This window comes from Lipophrys pholis, assembly GCF_963383615.2.
Source record: "Lipophrys pholis genome assembly, chromosome: 10".
Taxonomy (NCBI): domain Eukaryota; kingdom Metazoa; phylum Chordata; class Actinopteri; order Blenniiformes; family Blenniidae; genus Lipophrys; species Lipophrys pholis.
This window is the reverse complement of record NC_137640.1, coordinates 12,274,112-12,294,046: the sequence shown is the minus strand read 5'-3', so window position 1 is coordinate 12,294,046 and position 19,935 is coordinate 12,274,112. Positions and strand designations below refer to the sequence as shown.

Sequence of the window (19,935 nt, the reverse complement as noted above, 5' to 3'; positions counted from 1 at the left end):
ACTCACACACACAAGCTGACCGACAGACACCACCTTGACTACACCATGACCCAGATGAACTGACGTTATCTGTGGATCTACATTTGAATCACTCGCGGATGACAGCAGACAACAACAGAAAACATCAAAAGATCAGACCCCAGAGTGAAAGAGTAACTCCACACCCTAGTATGCCCATGCCATCTGTTTTCTTTATCCCGCTTTTGTTGGGAAACACACTGAGAGACCGAAAGAGAAAAAAGCCACAAGGGATGACCATTGTGACAGTTAGCAGCACCCCATCCCTGGCCTCAGCCTCAGCCTCAGCCTCAGCCTCAGCCTCAGCCTCAGCCTCAGCCACAGCCTCAGACTCAGCCTCAGCCTCAGCCTCAGCCTCAGCCTCAGCCTCAGCCTCAGCCTCAGCCTCAGCCCTCTGCTCCTCCTTGCTCTGGCAAACCAGTGAAATGCCAACGTGGGCGACCCACAAGAGATGCCCGGGCCTGCTTGGCATATCTCGAATGACGGATGGAGCGGCTGTCCTCCTCATTGATATTCTGCAAGGCCGCTCTGGTGGGCTATGTCCCTGACTCTTAACGGCTATTTGTTGCCGCAGTCTCCTCCTGCTTGTGGGGCACAAAGAGGCTCAGTGTCGGGCAGAAGAGGCTGAATGGAGCTCCCAAGCGGCTGGGCCTCACAGTCTCCGTCAGATAGTCAGACAGCCAGAGCTCACATTCCCTCCTTCAAATGGACTGCGGAGCCGAGGGAGGCCTCGGGTCAGGTCAGACAGACCCCGGCATACTGAGAGGCAGCCAGGGGAGGGAAGAATGGAGGGGAGATACTATTCCTTTTCCCAGAGCCTCATTTTTTTTTTTGCTGACATCTCTAGGCTTCAGTTTGCTATGAGAAAACAGTGATATTATAAAAATATCAAATGAAATTGGCTTTATCTTCATCCCTACTGTGTGTGTTTCTTGCTATTTATTGCTCTCTTTCTCGTCATCATGGCTCCATCCAGTACTGCTTTAAGAGTACCGGAAGTGATAAAAACAATTCACACTGGGTGAATCTAAACACCTCACTTGCCACTGGTCAACCATTCAGACCTTGGTTAACACACAGAGCTTCAAGTAACTTTTTGCATCTCTGTGATTGTTTATACAATGAAAAAATAAACAAACAATGTAATCACCAACTTCATTATATAGCTATACTTCACAGTTAAGACAGGATGCTGGTTGGGGTTGTTGTGGCCACACACACACATGCACACACACGCGCACACACACACACACACACACACACACACACACACACACACACACACACACACACACACACACACACACACACACACACACACACACACACACACACACACACACACACACACACACACACACACACACACTGCATGATTCATTGAGAGTCACGGCCCTCTGGCATAGCTACAACAATTTCAGTCCGATTTGAAATCCAAAGTAAAGCACATTGTTGTCTGCTGGATGCCACTGGCACGAAGAATAAACAAAGCAGAAACAAAATTTCAAACGAAAAGTAGATTTTAGTGAACAAAATGGTGGAGGGAGACCTTTCACATTTGGCGCTGCAAGCGAAAGTGTTTTTTTTTTTTTTTTTTTTTTAAAGTTTTCGTATTTGTCCCTTCATGAGAATTCCCCTTCTTTTGCACCCCTCTCTTTGCCTTGCTGTTTGTCCTGTGGTGTCAAAGTCACCTCTGTGTGCATTGTACCACTGACTACCAGAGGAACAGAGATGCAAGGAGAGTTTTCTCCTCTTTTTTCAAACTCTGTTTCTTTTCTTTCTGTCTCTCTCTTAAGTCAGCTGAATGATGTCAGAACATTGAATGACAGTGAGAGAGGACAGACAGGGTAAGGTTGGACCGGGACAGTGAGTCTGAAGGGTTGATTTAGTCCAGTTTGCTGTAGAAGGGAATGGATTTTTCAGAGAGAGCTTGGTGTCAGGGCTCATCTACTTCACCTCACTGGCCACTAGGAGTGTGCTCTCCCATGTTCTTTCCCAGAAGATGGCTGAAGTCAGCCAGTTCGCCGAGCCCTCGAGGCCCATGCATGTCTGGCCTGATTAGCCCCTGGCGCTGAGTGTGATAGGGCACTCCGTTGTTGCTGTTGTAGTTTAGCGCCTCGTGACTCCAGCGAGGCTCCCCATAGTCCATGTGAGGAGTAGGAGCGGATACCACCCTCCGCCGGTCGGGGGAATCCTGTGGTGTGGCGGGGTAGATATACTCTCCTGCCGAGTTCCTCAGGGTGCCAGTGGGACGACTGCCACCGTGGTCCCCTCTCTGGGTGGCCAGGATCAGGTAGCGCTGGCGCTCTGTGTGCGGGGGCAGCACCACCTCTCCTGGATCCTCTATCCGGACCATACCTCCGCCCCCTCCGCCACCGTGCAAGAACTTGGAGCTCAGGTAAATGACTGAGTTGTTGGGGCATGTTGTCCCCACAGCGGTGAGGAAGGTCTGGCTCTGATCCCAGTCGGTGTCTGGGAGACGCATGACCCGTTTCTGCTGCAGCGGGGTCTGCTCCGGTGTGGGCAGCAAGCCCGGGTCCATCTCTCCCTTTGGCCAACCGTTGGGTGTGACGAATGGGTTGTCTGCCTGTGAGCGCCGTCTCTCCCCACCACTGGTTCTTGTTACGCTCATTACTGACCCACTCCGACCCTGTCCCAGCATGCTTTGCTCTTTGTCACTTTTGCGGCGAGCGCTGTTGGCTCCGGAGCCACGGGAATGGCGATGGCGGTGACTCATGATCCAGCAGACAGTGAGGCCGGAAAGGATGGCTCCTGTAGCGAAGGCAGACACGGCAGACACCACCAGCAGATTCACGGACACCAAGCCGTCAGGCTCCTCGATGAAACTCTCCTGGAGCAACATTCCTACAGTGAGGAAGACACAATCATGCAGAGAAAAAGGCCATCAGTCAACTGGTGAAACCATGGAAAAAGCAACAATATTTACTCAATTAAACAGGTGGGAATTTGAAGCCTGATAAAATTACTTATTTTCTCCATTTCCTTTGTGGGTGGGAAGGGTCCTGTGCTTTCCTGCCAAGGTACCTCCAGCTAATTGCCTTCATTACTTAAAGTGATTGGTGATTTTAATAGCTGTAATGGCCGTCTTCCCGATTAAGAAAAGCCTGCAACCCCAACATGTTTCACAACAACGGCTTTAGCCCTAACAGAGACAAAGTCAAGTTCTAGTTCCACGAAAAAATCTCTTATTTAAGTGAAGATACTGCAGACATCGGAATTTTATCTCATGTACGGTTAAGAAAGAAGAGGATATGTATGTACCAAACTCACTTAACTGAATTAGATAAACAGATTCTGGCAGCATCTGTATGCCAAACTTTATAAAAGATGAACATAAAGTGCCCCGAGACCACAGAATTCTGCACTTCTTCTGTATCAAGACATGGAATGAACTCCCTCAGAGGGAGCTGTTATTGAATTATTAAAGATTTGAATACAGCAAGTCCACAGCACAAGCTGCCATAGATCAATTAGAAACATGCCAGAAGAAAAGTTACTGTTGCGTGAGCTCTTGGGAGCAACACCAACGAAGACAATGAGATTGTGCCAAGGGAAGCAGATTGGAGAATAGAAGATGAAGAAAAGAGGAGGGTGTTATGAAGGGAGAGAGAGAGAGAGAGAAAGAAAAGAAGAGAGTGTTGCCTAAAGCGGACTAGAACATTTGGGGGCCTTAGACAAATAGTAGTAATAGTTGTTAAATTACAACACCGATAGTGGCAGAGGGAGGACTGTCTCCACAAGGACAGCAAAATAAATCCTTCCCCACAGAAAATAAATGGATATCATTAATAGACACAGGGAGTCACTTACTCACTTGAAGACTACACAAAGAAGAAACAGGGAGAAGAAGGAGAAGCAGAATGATCTGAGCGAAAATATATATATATTTTCTTTTTAAAACAAACATAGTTTTAGTATCTGACAAATACATTTTTAATGGGGACAAATGTGCGGCAAATACTCCCGTTTGAGTCAGCCTGGTGGTTAATTAATGTGGCCTGTGGCTTTGTATGGTGAAATGTTGCTCTACACGTTGGCATTAAACTAATAGAGAAACTGCGAGAGACCGCTGTGTCACTGTATGACTCAAACAACAGTTAAACAAATAAAAAGTATGTCTCTCATAACACTTTGAATCCAACAAAAACACATTTGTCGATTTAAAACATTGCCATGTACCAATGGCAATTTTGTTTTGTTAAATGAAAAGGAAAAAAAACAAAGTATACACCTAATGTGATTTTAATAGATTTTAAGTTACTTTGAAGGGCTGTTTTTCAGTGTGTGCATGTTTGTTCCGAATTACCTTTTCAGTTCCATATGTTGAACATCTGATATCACTTTCTTGGATAAAATCAGCTGTAAACAGTGTCCAAACAATCATAAGTGAGCTTTTCTTCCTCCTCTGGGGGACAGGAAACCCCCACTTAACTATGATAATGTTTTCTTTTCTGAACATAAGTGAGCTGGCTACAAAGGACCAATATCTGTGATCGGAAAAACACACTACAGGTGAAGAAACAATCTAAAGTTTTAACTACTGCCAAAACAAACTGCTTACTTGAAATGCTCTAATAGCAACAACACAGAAGTGAGTATGTAGCCTGGGCAGTCGAACCAATGGAAAATAGAAGTTCAGTGTTTGGCTCAAGGACACTTTGATATGCGTGTGCCAAAGCTGCCCCGAATAATATTTTATTCAACATGTTTCTGAAACTGAGAATTTATAAAGGCAGTAACAGTGATTTTGAGATTTTGTAACCAATGCAGTTGTGGATTTAAACACTACATCCAATGTCTTCTTATAAACTTATTCAAAGAATCCATATCTTATTCCAAATGGTGAAATCGTAAAGCCTCAAATAACAGAAATGATGTTCAGGTTTTATTATATGCTATTCTACTTTTGTCAAAGGAAGGAAGTCTTAACATCAAATGTAAAGCTTTTGAGAATATTTGTGAAATAATCTTGTTCACGTTATTTAAAAGCACTCCATAAGTTTCAAGGCTTTTGTTTTACAAACATTAAATGTCTCTAACCTTGAAGACTTGATTAGTCCCTTTGTGACTGACAGAATAGTGCAGCGTGAAGACGTCATTTCACCTCTGACAAGTTGTCTGTATACAAAGACCTTCATGAAATGAAACATTCAAATTAACACCAATTTCTGTGTTCATTCAGCTGCAACCTGAGATCGTTACCAGTTGATAGAGTCTGATAATCTTCCAGTTCACATGCATTAAGATCACAAATGTAAGGAGACCAAAATCATCACTGATTACTGAATCTTTGCACAACTTCACCGCCATATTGGAACCATAAACTTGGCAACCAACAGCTAATATTCCCTTTTCCATTGATTACATGTATATATGGTATGTACTGTTAATAATAAGAATAATGTAATGTAACAAAATTAGTAATATAACATTCCCTTTCTTTCCTATCATTTAAAACTGTATGTACAGCAAACATAACTTGTTTATTATTGAGGTATTATATCATTGTGACATCATTTAAATATACTTATACCGCTCATATTTTATTCACATGCTGTTTTTAATACTTGACACATACACAGTACATTAAACAGATACTATAGTTGCAACGTATACTACTATGTTCCATATCATTAGTACTATTAGCACTCCTGTGCTGTACGTGTAGAAACATTTGATGCAAACGGTAGACAAATGTTTTGTTGTCCACCAAGGTATCTCCTCAATAGAGTGAAGTGGTCAACACCGCCTTTTAGAAAAGAGATGAACAAGCAGATCATCATCTACATTATCCAAGATGGGAATAAATTAAAGCTCACGAGGTCCAATTTTTTCTTAATGTACATTAATGCCCATTTGTTGTCAGCCGTTCCTTTTTGTCTGGAGTTCAAATATTGAACAAATGGTGTACCTGTTGCTGTTAAACCTTGTAAATAAGAAACTGCAGATTGATTTAACTGAAGTGACAAGATGAAAGGTGGAAACTGTTGATTATGAATATGTGCAGCAATTAAGTGAAAACAAATTACTTTTGCATGGAATGAAGCCTTTTTTTTTTTTTTTTTTTTGTTACTTATTAAATCCAACACCATTCTGAGCGACACAAGACCAGCCTTTTGAGAGCTTTCTGAAGCATCCTACTTGCAGTGTGAGACTCCTTGTCTTTCCCAGTAGGAAGTGGGCTCCTCCACACCACCCGCTAATTTATAAAAACGCACTATATACTTACTTAAACATCTCCTCTCTTCCTTGTCACCTACAATTAAATTACGCATGATGCACCACGGACTTGACATTTCCAATACGAGCTGGCACTCTCAACAAGTTTGCAAGTTTTCATTGACTGAAACTCGCCATTAATCAAGTGCCCTGGTTGGTCAATCAATGTCCTTTTCAGCACTAATTAGTTCCTAATTACCAAACCAATGTGTTCAGTGACACACGTAGACACAGCTCTTATTCATACCTTGTTAACTGTGTGAGACGCGGATTCATCTTCAATTTCATCATTTTTCTTGATGTCACGACCTCTCTTTCCCTGACTTCCTTTTTCCATTAGTTAATCACAGCCTTCAAATATAAATATGCGATTTTGATTAATAAATTAAAACTGTTCCTCCCCGAGCAGATCCTCACATGTGGGTTGAGTTACACATGTTCAGGTGTTTATGTAACCAAGCATTAAGGTTTATTTGGGAGGTTAGTTTTGCCCACAAGGGATGTAAAAACTTGATTGCTCTATATTTCAAACTTGCTCTAAACGCAGATGACGGCTTATAATTTAGATCTCTCAGCATTCCTTTCTCATTCCTTCGTTCTGTCCCACAGCCAGCTCATGGTTACACAGGCCAACCAGCACCGACGTCCATTTTAGTCTTTGTGTATTCTTAAAAGCAGCCGTGTTGCTCTCTGTTTATATAGAGTAAGGCATTTCTTCACTGCGAGTTGTTCTCTCCTTGAACATACTGTTGGCATCTTTGCCACCACAACTTAAACATAGGCTTGATTCTTCTTGTATTTGTTTTCATGTTTGTGGCCAATATCCAGTTTGTAAAGACTGCCAGCTTCACTTATGTATATAGTATATAGTTCCTCTCTTCAGTTGAATGGCTGTTCCTGAGGCCACAGATGGTTTGGGGAGAAAGGCATTTGGAGGTGAACGCAGCATTCGCACATGCATGCACACAGGAGAGGCTTGAATAGTCAGGAAATTATTGATTCACACTGAGATACTTTTTTTTTTTCAATAGACCACAACCTTGATGACTTTGTAAACAAAATGGAATTGCTGCAAACAGAAAGACTGAGCAAGGCAACGACCGCGAATCTCATCTCTTACCCACATCACACCACATCTGGAATTGTTCTTGCGGCACTCCGCTGCAGAGGTTGTAGATGGTTCCTCAGCATTTACCTCTATTACGGCCTAGGGTTACTCTGTGGCACTTTAGATTATATTCTGCAATGGTGCAATAATTCTGCTGTCATATTCACGCAGGATGACAGGACCTGACAAGTGAGTGTATTATTACTGTATGGCTTTATGTGAGCAGACGTCTTAGCCGAGCGGTAGGGACGGACTAGTTTCCTCATCCAAAATTCATCTCCTAAAACTCTTTCTTGTTGACACGGACTCTCAGATATGTTAATTGAGGCGCCAGTTTCTTTTATCCCCCACTTATGTCTTTCTTGGAGACACAACATCAAGACAAAGTCCCTTGCCAGTGGGAATAAGCTGAAAAAGGATTACAACAGAACTGAAAGGATGGATTGATAGAGATTTGGTCGTGTGAGAGTGTGTGTTTGTGACATCAGACAGGTTTGACTGCATTCTACCGAAGGGTGACAGTGAAAGCAGCAGCTTGTGCACTCCTCTCCTCCCTTCAACTCTTTCTCTCTTGCGCCAATCCTGCTCACTTATTAAAGCTTAATAGAAGCCAACAGGCCTGCCTGTCAGGCTGACGAACACTGAGACTCCTGTCTTGAGGCTTCCAGCTCCAATTACAGCGGAACAATGGAGAGGAGAGACGAAAACAAGAGAGGAAAGAAGGGAAGAGAGAAGAGAAAAGAAACCTTTAGTATGCAAGTTGAAGGTAAATGGGAGGAGAAGGGTCGGGATGAGAAAAGTGAGACAGGAGGGATAAAAGAGGTGAGAAGACACGGGAAGACGATGGCTGAAGGAAAAGAAGAGAAAAGGGCACAAGGGAGGATTAAAGAGGAAAAGAGAAGAGAGGGAAAAGGACAAGGGGGAGAGGGAGCAGCACCAGCAACACATGTAACGGCTTTGTTGCTGAGAGCAACACTGATAGGGTATTTGCGTAGGGACACTTTTGCACCAGTTAACTGTCAATTTTAAAGTACAAAGCTTGCACATAGTTTCAATTTTCCTTTGGTATTCAATTGCCTTTGTCTCCAACCCACAGTCATCTGCTCCTTCTTACTCCGTATCGTCCTTCCTCGCTCCAATCCTCTTGTTAGCCGTTAATCCTCTCTCCATATCTCTCTCTTACCAACCACTCCTTTGATCACCAGGGGTGGCGGCATGATGGGAGTAATAGCTTAAAAATTCAAAAGAGAAGTAAGGAAACTTTTACTCCCGCACTTTTAAATCAAGGTTGCTCCTGAAAGTTATTCAAATTTACTATTAGCGTGTCAATGTCACATTTCTGTTGTTTATGGATCGTGACAGATCAGGCGGCGTTAGTAATTGCTGTGGCTACCTATGAATGTTTCCACTTGTCTTCTGCTTTCATTTTCGACTCCCTCCATTTTCCACCCAGTGTGGGAAAACTATTGCAAAGCCGTGTTACAGCTTCGCGCCAGTTGTGAAACATTTCCCTTGATTACAGTCCGGGCAGCGAGCTCAGTATCTGCTCAGCCCACACTCAAGAGTTTTTGGCGACAATGTCTACGGAGGCCACATGAACATGTGCGAATGTGATAAGGACAACGAGTAAGATGAAAGGAAGGGAGATAATTTTCAACCCTCCGCCAGTGATGATGATGTTGATTACAGACCTGCATCCAAAGGATAATCCTGTTTGTTGCAACTTGGGCCATACATTCAGAGCTTTGGCCGAGACCTCTGTTGGATGTGATAGTGTTGTAATGATCAAAGTCATTGCTGACATCTGGGAACACTGCAGAGTCACTACAATGACCTCCAGGAAAGAAAGTGTCCAGACAGTCACACAGATTAGGGAATAGGAATTTCCCAAATGGTTGCAGGATAAGCCTGAGGGCTTTGAGGGATATTAACAAGTCATGAGAGAGGAGAAAATCTACTCCATTAAAGTTTCTCCATTTTGATACTTCTAAACTTGCTTGTTTTTGTGTGCCTTACTACTCAGTATATCTTAAAATAAATAATGGAAAACTGAAATATCAGTTTGATTTTCTTGGTAAATTCAAAAATAAAGATTCTTATAGTGTCTGGGCTCTGAAATGTGATTAAAAAAACATACAAGTATGAAGTAGTCCTTTGAAGGATAACTTCAAACATTTCCTTTAAATAAAGTCATGGATGAGAAATCTTTTGCAGCTCTGAATCTTAGACGTTGTCAATGTTATCTGGTTAACCTTTCGCCACTTTAGTAGTTCACAGAGTTCACATCCAATAGGAGCTGTTTCGTTCTCCTCAAGCCTCCTCTTCTTGTTGGCTTCATCAAGTTAAAAACGCTTTGCTATTTTCACCATTGTTAAAATATGTTTTGGATGAAATATACTACTAGACACAAAAAGTGTTCATGTTACAAACTCATCACTTCAAAGTAAAATCAGTGATGATGCAACAGAAAACAAAAAGTAAGTAACCAACGTAAAGGTATTAGTAAAATTATTACAGATATTACTGTTAAAATCTTTTTTACGAAATGCAAAAAGCTGAAGATAACTTCAAATTCACAAAAGATACGACAACATCTGTCTAAATGTGGCTACAATGTGGAAAGATGTTGTAATTCCTGTCGATGAAATGAGACTGCCCCAAAACTGGGAATGTTTTTAGACCAGTACCTCTGAAATTATCTTCTTTTGAAAGACTTTGCAAGGTGTTCAAGTATATGCATAAAGGTTTACAAAATGTGGCATCTCCAAAACTTGCTTTGTAAACACTCAATTGGACACAGGCTTGATTTAGATTTGTAGACTTTTCCTCATCCACTAATATTTTTCGCGATCACCTATTTTGTCAGAGGACTCCTTCGATAATAATCTAGTGGGTTGGGTCATTGAATTATTTCCAAAGATTGTGTGCTGTCACCTTTAACATTTATTACCCGGACAAGCGAATGGAAGAGTAGATATGGCATCATATATATCAAAACAAACCAGTGATCGATAACTTTGTCCACTGGGGGGTGGAAGGATAATGTTTTCGATTGTCAGTAAAAAAACTCACATAAACAAAGTTACTGTTATCTAAAGCCAGACATTTGAGTTTGTACAACTTTGTAAATATTTTGAAAGCTGAGATTCCAAAACACTTAATGAGACTCCTGCCTTTTCATAGTGACTGGACCAAATCACCATGTTTCAGTATGTTTTTATTGTATTGGATGTATCTTATGTTTTCCTGTTGGTGGCATGGCTCGGCTGCAGGTATTTTCAGGACTGCTTTAAACGATTTTCTGTTTGATCAGAGAGCCACAATGTCTTCCAGCATCTGTCTGCCAGAGTTACAGCAAGTCGCTTGTACTTTAAATGGTGACTACCATCCTTAAATACGGAGTTCCAGTTCTTCCCCGAGGATAGACATTTTATGTCTCTAAAAGTTAAACAAGACTCCACAGAAACGGCTTTGTTCCGGCAGCTATCATTGAACTGAACAAGCTGCAGAGAAACTTTGCACATGACTTTTCAGGATATCTATTTGTTTAGATTATAAACCTTCTTTTACATAAATTTTATTCAGATGTTGTTTTTTTTGTCATTGCGTTTTCTTTCTATTCGCAGACTCTTTCTCCCTCTGGTGTTCAGGCTTCTAATTCATCATGATAGGGGACTGCTGCTGTAAATGAACATAGGCAGAGCATTTTTCTGGTGAGTTTACATGTTTCCCCTACGCTTGAGAGAGAGAAAGAGAGAGAGAGAGAGAGAGAGAGAGAGAGAGAGAGAGAGAGAGACAGAGAGAGAGAGAGAGAGAGTGTCAGATTTTGTATTCTGTTGTTTGCCAGGGCGTCACCCACCATTGTTAAGTGTGACTGGCTCCTCTGCGTGATCCAAACTTGGTTCAAACAGATGAATAACATGCACATGGACAGATGGACGGCTCTACAAAACCATGCCAATCCTTAACCGCATAAAAAAATGTACACGCAAGTAAAAAAAAAAAAAAAGCCTCTAAGTATTTCAGTATTTATACTATACCCACTCCTGTACTGACTTTGTAATAATCTGTGGTTATTCACTGAAAAAAGACTTCATCAGATCCAGCCCAAACTAATGTTTATTATGTTTATTGTCTCAAGGCAGTATCCATTACAGATGTTACCCAATTAATTCCAAAACTATTACCAGATGTGGACAGTTGTATAGCTTCTGTAATCAAAAGCCAGGCATGGAAACGGTTCATTTTGAGAGCTGGAATACATGTATTAGAAATACAGCAGATCAAAACAGAACAAAGAGGCTTCACTGCATCCCGGTGGACCTGTCGATGTCATGAGCTCACAAATTTTTGAGCTTGATAGGTTACGACCGTGTCAGCGTACAGCCAGTGATCTGAGACGCTTTCATCTCCAGAATCCAAGCATTTCTCTGCATAATGCTAATGTGTTTATGTAGGCAGTGACGACAGGGATGCACGTGGCAAATGCATGTGCGCTCTAATGTGAACAAGTGTGTATAGATGTATGAATATGTGCATGTGGCAATAAGTGTGTTCACTGCCTGCACCCATGGCTCAGTGATTTTGCTCATTATCCTCCTCTCCTTTTCCTCCATTGAAAGACTGCAGCCACTATTTTGTGTCTTGTTTTTTTATCGTGCCTTCCTCCTTCCCGCTGTCTCTCTTTTTACGCCATTTGCATTACTTTTAGCAGATACACTATATATCTCACCCTCCATTTCCACTACTGCGTGCGTCTCTCTTTCACACACAAACATACAGTGTACCTCAAGTTGAGAGCTGTGAAACTAGCACCCGTGTGTGTGTGTGTTGTGTGTGTGTGTGTGTGTGTGTGTGTGTGTGCAAGGATGGCAGCAGACTGAAAGAGAATTAAAGTACTTGAAAATGAAGCACAGCTCCTTACTTGGACTAAACCTAGCTAGCTCGTAAACCCTGTTTACTCTCGGGATGACTGTAAAACCATTTACAGTCCCTTCCTGACAGCATTTTCAGACCACGGCTTAAAAGAAACTGCTCTGGAGTTCTGCGTGACTCTCAGGCTGGGAAAAAAATAAAATCTCCACACCATGGCTCCTGAGGAAAAGACGGACGTGCCCGTCTCGCACTTGGTTGATCAATATGTTAAAACATTTATGCACACCAGCATGTGTTTGTAATTAAAATTCCATAAAACCTCCACCATAACACGCTGGTAATAGAGTCAGGTCTTCAGCTGGCTTTATTAGTGAGGGCAGATCAGACTTCTGGCTGGCTGAGAGTCAAGGTTTGCAATGATGACTGCAAAATTACATACCCGCACAACTCTCCTGCTGCCTCAATATCCCCTTATTTCATCTCCCGCCTTCTTCCTAGCTACCCGGTGGATCTTTATTTTTAACTGTCACCCTCATTTTGGTTTCTTTTCCCCTTTATGTGCCCATAGGAAACAAAAAAAAAAACTATGCTTGGGGCAAACGAGTAAAAGTCTGTAGTTGCTTTGGAAAGCACTGTGTGTTAAATTCATTAGTGGGGCTGTGGGGGTCTGGGTGATGTGTGTGTGTGTGTGTCTGTGTGTGTGTGTGTAACCCCTTTGTTTCCTTGTAATCGAAGGACTCAACTTTGCGTTGCTCATAAATGTTTTTTTTTCACAGACTATGCACACATGTTGATATCAGGAACGTTCCTCATTGAATTTGTGGAATTAATTATATTGGGAAACCTTGTTTTCCCAAATCTGGTCAACTTTAGTGAAAGGCAGAGTAACAAGAGTGAGTCTGTTCGCAGTTTCAGCTGCATCCAATCTAAACAAAGCAACTGGGCTGTGGCAGACGCGGCGGTAAAATAAATTGTTTTGCAGGGTTTTTTTTTTTTGTGCATATGAGAGTTCATGGATAAAAACACATGTGTCGGTTTCTCAGTAGGAAACAGTCTTAATTCCTTTCCTCTATCTAGTATGAGTTACGAGTGGTAGTGCTGGCAGCGCTTTCTTTAGGTAATTGATATTCTCGTTTTAGGTGCAAAGCCAAATCTACACTGTGGGGAGAAATAATAAATATTCACAAACATGTCATAGGCATTAAATTAGAAAACGGGTTCACAAAGAATGAGTCTTAACAATATGCCCTTAGGGTTCATATCTATCGTTCCCAAATCATGACCCAGGCGGTTTCAGCTAATCTTTCTCACATGCTACATCCATAATTCACATCAGAGCCATGTTCGTTGCTACACGATCCGCCCACCAGCTGAAAACACATGCCAATTAGTTTTTATGTTAACACCCCTGGAGCTCAAGTGTTGGACTCATTCCCGATACAAATTTCCAAAGGTTTAACAGAATGATTAGACCATCAGGCCTCATGTCACGGCAGCACGCCATCTGGGTGGCTGATGGAAACTGTTTCCGACCGATTCCTTCAGCCACCAGCCTCTTCCGTTAATTTACAAGTCTCCTTTAATGAAATGTCTCCACTGTGACACGGGCCAAGGCCTTACCAGTGGATCAGGACACATGCCGAGCTGAGCGATCACTCAGACTCACAATGCCTGTTAAGACCTGGAGTCCTGTGTGATCAATATCGAGGGGTTGCAGCAAACACAGGGGTTAAAGAGATAGCTGGACGCTGATGGACTATGCAGGGAGGGAAGACAGAAAGTGGAGGGGAGGCTGAGGAAAAATGACCAAGAGGAAAACAGCCGAGGAAGTGTTGTAGGGAAGTGAAACATAAAGTGGAGGAAAGTGAATGAGAGAGAGGTAGACACAGTGAAGCTGAGTGAAACAGAAAGAGAGCGTCAGTGTGAAAAAAGCTCAGTGGTGTTATTGATGTGCTGCAGGAGGAAGAAAAAGTGTTGTTTGATGCAGTGAATTAGGGGAACTCACCATGGTCGATTTTTGTCACAACGATAGACACAAAAACAATCCCCAGTGGTTTGAGTGGAGAATAGTTACAGTAGTTTGGACGTCATCCTGCACTCTCTCCTGAGGAATTACAAAGCGCCTTTAGGTCCTGCCCACATTTATCTGGACGACTATGAGTCAGTACTGATGCCTTAGTGCCGCAAACAAGTTCAACCAAATCCCAAAATACCATGCAGCGTCTGGGACTCAGTCCTGTCGGTGGTGAGGCAATGAAGATGCGCTTGGCTTGAAATATTGTTCAAAATGGCTGAGTCAACTCATGGTTAGTTTCCTTCTATTTTATTCTTATAACGCAAATGATCATAAACATCTTTTACATACTGTCCGCCAGCAACACGAGCATACAAAACCTCTCTTCTGTGGTTGATGCAGAAAAGCTGTTGAACTGAGGACGTGCCATTTTAAAAGAGTCAGTATACCTCTCCTGTAATAGAGTGTCAAATCAAAAAGGAAAGAGTTCCTCATACTAATCAGTCAGAATCACAGTAATGAATTGAACAGATGTGGGTTTGATCTTCTGTACATTTTCATGTAGTTACGTCAATCCCTAAACTCAATTTAGTGTACAATGTCACTTACTTTTTTTAATTTACATTCCCCCCCCCCCCCCCCCCCCCCTAATCTCCCTCATGTTGCTTTGGTGACATAGTATGAAGTGGTGAGCATTGCTGCCTTACAGCGAGATGACTTAGGTTTGATTTCAAAATCCAACGTCGTAAGTTGAAATTTGCATGAAGTCCCTGAGCTTGGGAGGGTTTTCTCAAGCTCCCTGCAATCGAAATACGACCTTGTTATCAAAACTGGTATTAAACTAATTTGTAATTTGTGTTACTAATTTTGTATTTTGCATGCAAAGTGCAATAATATTAAAGACTAGTTCACTCACTTTGGACTTAAGAGGCTTGAACGCGTTCTGACAACAGCACCTTTACTTGTGAATGAGTACAACTTAAGTGACGTAACAATAGGTACATATTCTCAGTCGTCTTTTTACCTCTGCTTTCATGTACTGTGCCCGACAGTAATAGTTTGCCAGGGCTGATTAAATCAAAAAAGCCACAGCACTAATGCCATGACAGCCTCGCAGCGCTTCTCTCAAACCTCAAAAGATATTTCCTCAAAAAGTAAGTCCTCTTCCACTCAGGAATGTTCCCTCTTTTTTTGTTCTCGGGCATGGATGTTTGAGATTCACCGTTCAGAATAATGTGTGTGCAAACTTTGACATCAGAAACTTTTTTTTTTAAGTTTTACTGGTTCAAGGAGAAAAAAAAGCTTTTCTGAGCTCAACTCAAATCTGACTTTAGCACAAATACAAAAAAATGTGACACCTTGAACCAGCTTATAGCGACAATAGATTATTCAGTGAAGTATTTGCATGAACCAAATGGGAATATATTCTATTATTGCTGTATTATTGTATTGTTGTTGTTGATTGTTTCTTGTTCTGAAATCTCTGTAAACAAACCTGGCGAACAAAACTCATTAGCTAACTCATAATCAGAATTTTAAAGGTATGACAAAGCCGGAGAAATTAACGTGAACATGATTGCAGGGTGTTAAACCGACCAATTTGTGCCAATAACAATATCATTAAATGAGTTTTATCAAAACATTTTAATCAATAATTTCACAGTCAATCAAAATGATTTGTGTGGACCAATGAACCCGACATCATCAGGAGAGTGACCGACTGCTGTCATTATTCAAACCAAATATCACCAAATCCAGATCACTTCACCTCATCCACCTTGGGGTGAGAATGGCACAGGAAAGAAACCAAAATTAAACTCCTAATGAGGGTATTTGTTTTTGTTTTGAAGGGCAGTAAACGGTAGAAAACACAACATGTTTTTTTCCCCAATAAAATATTTCCATGATTTACATCCTCGTAGGCCTGCAGGTAAAAAGCTATGTTTTAACCCAAAACATACGCAAACTACTCTAAACTAGTCCTACATATATTTAAAAACAAAAATATAGCCCTCCACATAGACACATCTAACGACAAATGCTTGTAGCTGGCTCAACGGTCAGCAGACCCCCCCGTGTTTTTCAAGGCTCTCTCTCTCTGAGGCACTCACTGTCGAGGAGATGTGAGAAGCAGAGGCAGGACTCTGAGGAGGAAGTCAGATGAAAGAGCTGAAGCCCTTCAGGAGTCCTTGCACCTCGTCAAGCATCCCAAAGGCTGAAACTTCTATTTCTATCTTCTTAGAGCTAAAAAAATAAAAAAATAAATAAAATCCCTGCTCTACACTAGAAATCGCTCCAGCACATGGTCTGTCACTTTTTTCTTTTTCTCCCCCGTGATGCGTTTAACACACACGTGTTCATTTGTTAGGAATCAGGAGGTCTTCATGTTTCACCAACCAAACCTCATTTTCACTGAGGTTTAGCTCTGTTCTTCAAGCCTCTCAGAAGCTCTTCAAGGTGGGACAAATGTCAGAGCAGTCTGCCGTCTGAGGATGCAGAGCTCCTCTACACAATATATGGCTCCACTATCTCTCCCTGCCTATCCTCTACCTCCTTTGCTATCGCTCTCCTGCGTGTCTGACGAATGGGAGTGGAAGCAAAGAGAGTTTGGAGTGAAGGAAGGTGGCATCAAGGTTACATGGCCTTCTCTGGAGCTGAAAGAGGAGACCGCATCAAACTTAAAAGGACCCGTTGAGGTAAATGCCCCTCTTTCTCTCTTTTGTCCTCATTTCCTGCCTGTCTCTGTCTCACTGTAGGAGTTCAGGCAACAGGTCAGCACATTTATCATCAGCAGACTTAAGACCCCGTTTTAACTAGCAGCCGTGTAAATACAAAGAGCTGCATAGGCTTTATGGTTTCCCCCCTCCTAAGCCTCAACTCAGGCTCCTCTCCAAACCACAGCAATTAGAGAGGAATTAGATGAGACCACGGCCGTAAATTTGGCAACAAATTTTTCTTTGTGCACAAAGCTCCTCACAACTTTTCCAACCGCGACACACATAGCCAGAGTCGTTCTTGGCTCCGTGCTGATCGTCACCGACTCTAATGTGACGCCACAACAAGGAATCTCCAATCTGCCTTTCGTTTCATTGATGTTTTAGTGGACCTCAATTACTGAGTGACTGCATCCCGCTGTGCCACCAGTCAAAACACTGCCTTTCGTCAGGAAATATTTTCTCAGCACTATAATTGCTTCCATCTGTAGCTACACTGTGGCAACACCAGCTATGTCATTACAGCTGAGTGAGTTCACAGCACAAACGGGTGGCGAATGTGTGTATGAGACTGCAGGAGCGTGTATGTCGCCTCGAATGTAAGTGTGCCGCCTTCGTTTTTATCAGCAGAGAGGAAACCGATATTGGAGAAGAGAAAAGATTTGGAACGAGGAGAGAATGCGATAAAGCTGGACATCCCCGCAAATAAGCAAAAACACATCCCCGCATACCGCCTGCTATTCCCATTTGATGGTTAGTTTAGCAGAGTTGACTTCAACTGATGAGCTGTCTGTGCAAACACATTTTGAGTCGATCCCCAAAAGGCTTGCAAACAGCAAAATAAAGTGGTGGTGGTGGGGGGTGGTGGGAGGTTAACTTGTTTGTGCTGAAAGATTCGAGCACTTGGCATTTCTGAAAAACTGCTTCGGGGTCCCAACAACAGGAATCTTTCCTCACGAATCAAGAGACACTCGTTGCAAATTAAAAAGAGTGAGGCTGCTGGTTTGACAGAGTGTTTAGCCAATGTTTATGCTGCACCTGATTGGCCTGTCAGCACGGGTCACAACCTGGAAAAAGCAGAGCCAGCCAATCGACACGTTGTGATAACTCGCCACAAGTGGATGTGACATCCTGCACTGTCTGTTGACGCTCAAACCAAATCTGACTCATTATATTGTTTACTGAAAAGGCTTGTGTTACTTGTCACATACATGTTCACGCGTACTCCCCCCCACCCTCGTCCCAATCACATGCTCTCTCGCTCACACACACACACACACACACACACACACACACACACACACACACACACACACACACACACACACACACACACACACACACACACACACACACACACACACACACACACACACACACACACACAGTTCAGGGTTAGTTTGGCTTTTTCTGTCAGCAGAGTACACGCTGCTCAAACATCATTAAGACTAAATCCAGCACAAATCCAGCTGCAGTTTGTCATGCTGGCTGAGATGTCCACTGTGGAGAGCGTACTAATTTAGAGAGCACACCACTGCTCACCCACAGAAATTAATGGCTCTATTTTCCTGCAAGCAGAGCTGTAGGTGCTCAGCACACATGGGTGTGACCAACTAATTTGCCCAATTTTCCAAGATGCAAACACTTTTCTGGCACAGCGATGACCTAAACAGAATAAAAAAGCTCAAGAATAAATTAAAATCCTATTAGGAAGGTAAATACAACATCAGCCATTGGAGTCCGAAACCAATTCTCTCAGATTTGTTATTTATCAAGAATATGTCACATGTGCATGTGAAACCCAACCCAAATCTATTTTAAAAGCACTTTAACTGACATTTAAAAAATATTTTAATTATTGAACTAATTCTGGTGTTGTTTGTTCTTTATTATTAACATCATTCCCTTTAAAAAAATATTAAACGGAAATGTTTTGCGTTTCAAATTCAGACTTTTGCATTCATTTGGATACATTCACATTTTCAGATCAATTTAGCGGTGTAGAACTTACAGCACACTCATATGTAGCCTACACCTTTTGAAGGGAATAGGCTGCACAAGCTGATGTATGATCCGGTGTGTGTTATTTCATTCTAATTTCATTCAAAGGGTGCAGATAAAAGGTCAACTCTCTCAACAGAGAGTCCAAAAAGCTGTCACTATCAGTGAAGCAAGCGGCTGAATAAAAGAAAAAATATTAAAGAGCGAGAGAGAGAGAGAGAGAGAGAGAGAGAGAGAGAGAGAGAGAGAGAGAGAGAGAGAGAGAGAGAGAGGGACTCCTTTATGTGTGACCAAATCTATCCGTTCGGTACATTTTAAATGAGAAACAATGCACCTATGAGCTAAGCAATGCTACAAATTCTTGGACAAGCACAGAAATAAAGGGGTCAACTTCTTCAGTACACTTTATGACAATGAATACAAACTGAAAAAGAAGTTGACCAAAGTTTGACAAAAAACAAACAAACAGGGAAGTGCCTCTCTGCAGCTGAATCAACAGACTGAGATCAATTGACGTCCACTGGACGACCCTGGAGAGAATCATCCTTGAGCAGCTGAGGCCCTTCGTCAATCCTCGCCTGGACCCCCTCCAGTTCGCCTACCAGCCAGGACTCGGGACGGAGGTCGCCATCATCTTCCTGTTCAATCGCTTCTACGCCCATCTGGACAGACCTGCCAGCACTGTGAGAGTCACGGTAATCGACTTCTCCACTGACTTCCAACACTTCAGCTGGAGACCCAAAAGTGCATAACACAGGAAACCCTTCATTCCTTTGGCAATAAGACTCTATAACTCCTCCTTGTAATTAGTGTCTGATGTGTTTTTCTGGTAATTTCATTCTTCTATGCTTATATCAGTCACTGCTTAGCCGGGTATATAATCAATATTTAATCCTACTTATTTAACTTTATTCTGTCGTCTTGATATTTTAATTCCAATGCTATTTATTCTGTGTTCTTTTCTG

General features: G+C 42.2%; 1 protein-coding gene across 1 annotated transcript in view; it reads right to left on the bottom strand.

Moving 5' to 3' along the window:
* Window positions 1-1,524: 1,524 nt before the first annotated feature.
* Window positions 1,525-19,935, bottom strand: part of sema6bb (sema domain, transmembrane domain (TM), and cytoplasmic domain, (semaphorin) 6Bb) — a 135,420-nt gene continuing 117,009 nt past the window's right edge. Inside the window, exon 17 of the mRNA XM_080473026.1 lies at window positions 1,525-2,883. Coding sequence (XP_080329152.1) covers window positions 1,976-2,883 — 908 coding nt within the window. The 3' untranslated portion in view covers window positions 1,525-1,975. The remainder of the gene's footprint in view (window positions 2,884-19,935) is intronic.